The 7,938-nt window shown below is 33.5% G+C and overlaps 1 protein-coding gene across 2 annotated transcripts; it reads right to left on the reverse strand.

Annotated features, from left to right (window-relative positions):
- Positions 1–366: 366 nt before the first annotated feature.
- LOC141819438 (uncharacterized) lies at positions 367–7,558 on the reverse strand. Of its 2 annotated transcripts, none has more exons than XM_074706736.1 (7): positions 7,422–7,558; positions 4,346–4,487; positions 1,888–2,035; positions 1,743–1,818; positions 1,551–1,662; positions 1,384–1,470; positions 367–805 (listed from the first exon to the last, which is right to left on the reverse strand). In XM_074706736.1, exons 1-7 carry the CDS (start codon positions 7,482–7,484, stop codon positions 765–767), a joined length of 669 nt encoding a protein of 222 aa, XP_074562837.1. In that variant the 5' UTR covers positions 7,485–7,558; the 3' UTR covers positions 367–764. The 2 variants fall into 2 exon arrangements, with proteins under 2 accessions (XP_074562837.1, XP_074562836.1); XM_074706735.1 differs by having other exon boundaries at positions 369–805; positions 1,379–1,470.
- Between the last annotated feature and the right edge of the window lie 380 nt (positions 7,559–7,938).

Below are 7,938 nucleotides of genomic sequence, written 5' to 3' on the forward strand. Positions count from 1 at the left end.
TGCAATAATTTTAGTTTAAAACGATTCTAATGTCCTAAGATCATCCATGAATTTTGATGACTTTAAACTCATCAAAAAATAAAAATAAAAATATTCCAAATCAAATTCATTACATTCCTTACATTACCTTATATGTAACCATACTCTGGATTTCATAATCTAAATAGAAAATTATAAATTTTTAAAATTGACACAATTTTAAAATACTATCACAAATCGAACTCAATAAATTTAAAAATGATAAACTCGACTATTACGTATTAATCTACTGCAGTCAACTGCCCATAAAACAAGAGTATAATTGAAAATGACTACGTCATTTAATAAACATAAAATTGCATAAGCAGTTTAGTAACTTGCTGAAAATGAAATTGGCGTTTGATTGATATCATTATAAAAATCAAACGGGTCAAGCTAGAAGTCACTAATTCAACAGACAAACCAGTAGATAAATTGATTTAACTGCAAACTTAAAGACATTTACTTGATCCAAGTTCATCAGCTAGACCATCCTAAATCCTTTGGTAGAATTAAAAAATCATTAATTTTATGGAATGTTAAATAGAACAGAGACTGGAGCATCTTCTGAACAGGCCACATACTACACTGCTTCCATCAAACAATTACATAGCCAAATGCAGGCTTGCTTTCTGTTCCATCCACTTGGAACTCGCACAAGAAACACATGCATTTGAGAAATTCCTGGCGCTAGCGACCATGGCGATGTCGTTTGTGTTCAATCACTTCGTATATATTCACGCTAATTATTCAGAAACGCCTTCAAAGAAAACGGTGGAGGACCATCCTGTAAATTAGGGGCTTGCAAGTGTAAGCATATACGCAATAGATCTATGCAATAGTGAGTGGGGATGATAATTAGGGTAACTTACTGGAGGATATAATATGAAGTTACAAAAGAATTAGGTAATGCCTTGAGGTATTAACTCCGTGCTTAATATAAAGAATGATAGAAGCAATAGAACCAAAGATCTCTGAGAGTTCCTATTTATTGACTCAATGAATGCTAGAAGTGAGCTTACGTTGTCCCATAACACAAATGGAGTGGGATAGGAGGCCTCAACTAGTGGCAGAGTCCTGTCGTCAATTGTGGATTTACTTGACCCCAAAAAAGTTTGAAATATACGAACATGTGCATGTTTCAAGTATGGATATAAACATAACATCAAGTAGGTAGGACTTGGAAAAGGATTTAGTTGTATTTTCAAGACAGGTAACATCTATTTAATACAGAGAGGAGAAAAAAAAAAGGCAACGAGAAAATGGTGATGCAGTTAACAAGATCATTATTTTCTGCATGAAAATGAAGCATTAAAAAAAATTGCTGAACTATTAGTGTATACCACTATTATCCACTAACCTTACCAAGTTCTTGATGCAGAAAATGCCTAACCACAGTAACTTGCTGTATCAATCTTTCCATGGAAGAATAGCTTGGAAGACTAGCACAAGCTAACATTAAACACAAGGTATATCCTTCATCACATATACTGAAAGATAAGTACAAGAGATAATTTTAAGACATAAAATACCAAGGATAGCTCTGTTCAGACTATCTGCGACATTTTCTCGATATTCTGGGCTTAGAAGATGAAATATTGGAGATTTCTCAGGCTCCTCATAAGCAAAGAGTGTGACAAACTCCTAACAAAATGGAAAGGTAAGGACACTAAATAATAATGTAGTTAGGAATGAGTACTAGTTAGGTTAGATCTTGAACATACTTTCAGTTTCTCAACATACTTTGCTGTATTTCCAAATGGTACGAGTTTGGTTTGAGCAAATTCCAATGCTTCATTGCTGCAACAGAATGATGGCTCACTTAAAAACAATATATATGAGTTATTATATATTATTAAAATATGTCACCTGTTTTTTGAGCGTACTAAGTCAATGAAGTGAAGACTAAGTAGATCAAAGTGCAGATCCTTGTTATCCTCTAGCAAGTTGGGTACTAGCTGTTCTGTTAGCTCAATTGCTTTGAGAGCATTTCCCTTAACTGCATAATGGATAATTTCTGAAGATAACCAAAATACATGATGATCAGTGTATCAATATTTAGTTCCATAGAGCATTTAAGAAAACTAAAATAGCTCTCAAATAGTAGGATTACAAAAGAATCATGCAACAGTCAAGATTAATCTAATTCATTTTTACAAAGTTCATTTTGCTTTAATAGTCACACATTCAAACTAAAATGGACAAATAAACCAGTCAGTATTGTTTAAAGTTGAACCGCTAGAGATTTCCATAGGGATTTCCAGGTATGCAAATTTTAAAACGTAATGCCACTCTTACTGTTTAAGACTATACCAGTAACAATCAGCATGACAAGTCAATAGAATGTTTTAAACACTTCCTATATATTTTTCTATTCCCAGAGCACTTGAAATGTATATTTATTTGACATGGTTAGCAGTTGAGCATGGAGGCTCCATGAGAAGCAAGACTCATAATCCTTAACTGTTGAGAAAATTTATTCTAAGATCCTTGCCTTCATCTCCTCGCGCTTATTAAAGTTTGAAAAATTAAGCACACTATCTCAATCAAGGAATATCTTAAATTATTACCGCTAACATTCCTGGATGAACTGGCGCATATTTGCCTCTACTATGTTGCTTCAATTTAAATTGAAATTCTGAATCATCTACAGGAAGAACAAGAAATTAAACTTATCAGAAATTTTTGTTTATTATATACATTCATTTCTTCCAAGAAACATTGTCATACTGAAAGTGAACTATTAGTATCTGATCCTGTGGAAGGTAGGTGTAACTTGTAATCAATCAAGAATACATGTATATAGAAACATATGATATTTCCTGTTGCAGGTGATATTGAAAGCATTTTACCACATGCAGATAAACAAAAGAATGATCACAGCATTATGGAGTTGATTTTAGAGCACTATGGTATGCAAGTACAACAATGATCTACATCCAAGGTGATACTTTTAAATGTCTACTATTGTTCCATTGCCTAACTCATCATGTTGCAAGAGCTTCCAACCATGGACCACGTGATAACTGCCACTGTTAATGTCACCATTGAAGAACTTAGAACTCAAAAGCCATCTTCCTCTATGAATTGTTGTTATTTACTGGCATCGAATAAAAAGAATGTGATGCACAACCTCCAGCTTTGAGGCAAATCATACATGATTAAACTAGCTTCCTATAGAATGCACATGGAGATTTAAGTTCTTGTCGGGTCCATGTTCTAACATCTTACATTCAAGTCCACAGATACAGGCTAAATGAAAATACATCCATCTTAGATTCCAGAATATTTATAATGCAATGTGCATATATGACCTTAGCTGAAAAAGATTCTTCAGGCAAGAACATAAACATAATGGGTGTACAAATGCAGATGATATTAGCATGTAACATGAAAATCATAAACTTTAAAGACAAGCTAAAAGTAGATAAATTTAACAAGACACAAGGCATCCCAAAGAAAGTATGACTATGTTAAACGTTTGACCTGGTGCTCGACTACCCACTCTTTATCTAGCTCCTCCATAATTGGATACCAACACACTGAGTCAGTCATGAATCCCCTATTATTCATACAAAAAATTTTGAAACAGAAATGTTAGGCACCTAAATCCATGCTTGTGTTGGATACTCAAACTAAAGGTACTCATTAACCACTTGACAAAAAAGATTAAGATTTTTAGGAAAGGGCACAAGAAATGGATGTATGGTTTGACAAACTCTGAAGAAGAAAAGTGAGAATGAAAGAAAAATAGTTACAAGGTACTGGTTTTGAACAAAGATGATTTGGTGAAATATGGGATCAATGGAAGATAAACTTGGTGGAAACGACCACCAAACAACAAGCCTTGGTCCAGATAGAAGCTATTGGTTGGAAGAGTGCATAGCAGGCAATACCAACCACTGCAACAAAGATTTTGATCCATTCCCAGTTGAAGCATTTCACATTAGTAACAAGAGAATTTGCATAATCACTTGATCCATGATTATGCAATTGCTAGAATAGATTTGTGAAAGTCATGAATATTTGATACTAAAAAATTTACATTATCCATCCAGAAAAGCTAATCAAGAATCACAAGCTTAGTGCGTATACAACTCATCTTCCTCAGTTACTACTATATTGACTTCTCTATGAACTACAATTATCCACATCTCACTTCGAAAATAATTTGACCAACAGTCTAAAGAACTACAATTATCCACATCTCACTTCGAAAATAATTTGACCAACAGTCTAAAAAAAAACAAATAAAATAATATCCCAGAATGCAAGGCCTAAATGTCTAAAAAAACATGTCAGATAAGTTGTAACTAACGTTACCTACTTTTTCGTTTATCCATGTCCACAAAATAATCAACAGGTTGGCTCATCCCAGTACAAGAAAGAAAAGTTTCTGCTGTCTCCTTAAAGCAATTGTGCATGAGATAAGACAAGATGATGCTATGAACATCACTGTCGCTGATTGGCTATAAATGAAAAGATGGGAAAAAATTTAGCACATGAAATTGTCAACAAAAGGATATAGTTTTGCAGCTAAGAAGAAGTTTTCAATCAATTAGTTAATAGAAGATGGAAGGTAAAAGAAGAAAAGTCTAAATTATTTTAATGATAAATACCTACTACAAGTATTGGTTGAGATGAAGTAAATTATAAAACCATGGGCTAGAGATATGCAAAGAACTGAAAACAAAAATTTAGTGTTTCAGACAAACCATTGTTAGCAGTATAGGTGGCACTACAAGCATGAAGTCAAGATGCAAGTCGAAGATAACAATTAGCATTAAGAAATTGATATACATATCACACTAAGCCTTACCAACAATATCAAATTTCAGAAATTAAAGGCTGTGATTATGGTTAACAACTATGGGCAACAAAAACATGTTTGATGCTTCATGAATAATGTTGAAAATGACAAGCATATAATATTGTCTCCCCTCAGTCTTACAGGATTGTGATGTTTGAAGAAGTGTGATCATGTGCACATCTCTTTGGATCACCTAACAACCTTGCTAAATATGATTCATAAAGGAAAATGTAATAGACAATCAGTTTTGCAAGTTTAGGCTGTCAATGTTCAACAAAAACTGACCTAGCCATTTTCGGCACAGCCAAAAAGAATGAATCATTAAGAACAATAATAGTTACTATAAATCTTATATGTTTGAAACTTGTATATTGACTAATGTAATATCGTTGCATAGAGCTCAATGGAGAAAACAAAAATTGGGGCAAACATGGGTTGACGATGATGATGATGATGTTCTGAACTTGAGCAGTCCCGATACATGATGTTTTGAACTTGTATATTCATTCTTAGCTTTACTCACTGCTTTCTTGACCTCTTTCTTGGCTACTGTATATTGTTTTAAATTTTCCTCATTCTTACAAGTATATAATACTTTATAGGTTGTTCGTTTTTCCTTCACTTTCTCTTGTACTTGCTCATTCCACCATCAAGATTCTTTACTTGGTGATGCACATCCCTTTGACTCACTAAGTATATTCTTGAATATTATTTTTAACTTTGATACCATCTTATCATATATCATATTCGAGTCGCCGTATATTTCTCCTAATACTTGTACTCCTATTCTCTCCTTAAATATGTTTTGTTTCCCATCCTTTAACTTCCACCACTTAATTTTAGAAGTCGTGCCTATTTTCCTGACCCATGCAATGTGCAATAAAATTAAATCATCAACTGTCTTAATCCTAATTATTTGGGTTTCGCTCTATGAATCTTTATACCTCCATTGAGCTCTTTGCAAGACAATATCACTAAGTGCAATAGTTTAATTACTATTCCTAAAAAGTTATATTTATTTGCATGATTTTAATTTAATAGACTTCAACCCAAGTTTAATTTATTTAATCAAAATGAGATTAATTGTGCAAATCTATTTAAAAATTACAACATTCCCATTATGGCAACAAAGAATAAAACTAACACTATTTTTTTGTCCTTTTCCTACATCCAAGCATTTGATCACCCCAAAGGGCTATGGGATTTTTTTCCCTACCAATTAAGGAGCGCACGGCATGCCCCATGTAGATGGTCCATGAAATTCATAACTAAACTAACTACAAGATGCTTACCTAATAAGCACTTAGATCCAACTCTACAACCTTCCAATTGGTCTTTAAATTAAAGCATGCTAACATGTTGTATTTACATCTTATTCACTTTAACATTCTCTTCTATATTAAGTATCTTCATACACTTTTTCATTAGGTAAGTTAAGTGAGGTTCATCTTGGTGAAATAAAAATTCAATTTTCCTTGCTTGACTGTATGTAATTGTCAAGCACAAGAGTCAGGTTAATCTTCCAAAAAAATGGAAACTGTAATTGTTTGGTTTTGTTATGGTTAATTTTCCTGGGTCACTTGTCAATAATCTTATATACTCGATTTGTAATTAAAATTGCTATATGAAAATTTTCCATTTATTAGAGAGAATAAACAGAAAAGAAAATGGTAACATCTACCAAACATAGATAAAATAACTGAGGATAGTTACAAATACTAAATTGTAAATGATGAAATGAGATAGGTTCTAATGAACAGATGTCATATGTGACCTAGAGAATGAGTCTCAATGTCGATGGTGTTCATAGTCGAACAAAAATACACAAATAAAATGACACTTGTATCAAAATTATTTGACTATGGCATACAACTTGATATCCATAAATATATATCGAAGGCAATAATTTTCATTCTGACTGATGCTCAAATGCAAAGTTGGTGACAGTATAAGCGGAAAGCTTTTGAACATAGATTTTAACATACATTACAGACATACAACTAATTGACAAGTTTAATTCAGTAACCACAAAGGAATCTACTGCAGGTAATATACAGGTAAGAGTGTGTTTTGATGGATAGAGTTTCACTTCCTCATAAAAAGAAGAAAACCAAGTGAATGCTGGATGCATGAAGTGGTTCTCTCTGTATGAAGAAGTACGATGTGTTTCTCAGGAAAAAATTATTAAGCTATAATCAACTGACCTCAATAGAACAAGATATAGTATAATGCACGGTATTAAAAACTGTCAGCTTGATTCACGCAAGAGAAAACCAAATAAATGTCACATTTCTTTGAGTTACCCTTGTTGCTTACTGGATTTCATCCATTCTGATTTTTTTTTAAAAAAAAACACGAGGCTGATTCCTATTCTTATTTTCCGTAGATATCGACTGTGTAGGGAAATCAACTGGAAGAAATTAAAACAAACACGCTGCTAATACATGCATCAAGCGGAAATAAAACAAAGGAAGGGGAAAATCAGATGGAACAGAAGAGCTCGCAAGAAATAAGAACAGGGAAGGAAGCAGCGGGATCAGAACCAGGAAGAGAGCAAAGGAGAAGGGAGAAGGAAAGGAGGGGAAGTTCTTACGTTCGTCGACTCCATCGCTGCCCTCAACCAGTTGCGATCAGGGTCAGTTGTCCCCTCCGCCATCGGCGCTCTGGCCGCCGACGAGTTCCCTTGGGCTGCTCAAACTCGCCGAAGCCCTGGAAGAGGAGAGAGACGCCGCTTCCCTAGATTACAAATAAGATAACGAAATTGTCAATGCGATGAATTATAATATACGACAAAGTTTTTTTTAATTAAAAAAATTAAAATTATGAAATAGCATAATTTTGCCATTATAAATTATGAGCACGTCCGCATATTTCCACGCCATTTAATGAAATTATACGCCCAAAATATCGCTGTCATTATCATAATGATTATTTTATTTTTATCAGTCTTTTCTTTTTTTTTATTTATTTCCATTTAACTATCTTTTCTATCTTAAAAAAAAATGATAATCTCAATTAGTCGTATTGACTCAATCACTGGAGTGACTGGCCCGGCCCTACGAAAGTTTCCCATCGGTCACTATTTCCATTTAACTATCTTTTCTATCTCT

Source organism: Curcuma longa, unplaced genomic scaffold (genome assembly GCF_044706935.1).
Source record: "Curcuma longa cultivar G26 ecotype Majalengka, Jawa Barat unplaced genomic scaffold, ITB_CL_G26_1.1 contig_6357, whole genome shotgun sequence".
Lineage (NCBI taxonomy): Eukaryota > Viridiplantae > Streptophyta > Magnoliopsida > Zingiberales > Zingiberaceae > Curcuma > Curcuma longa.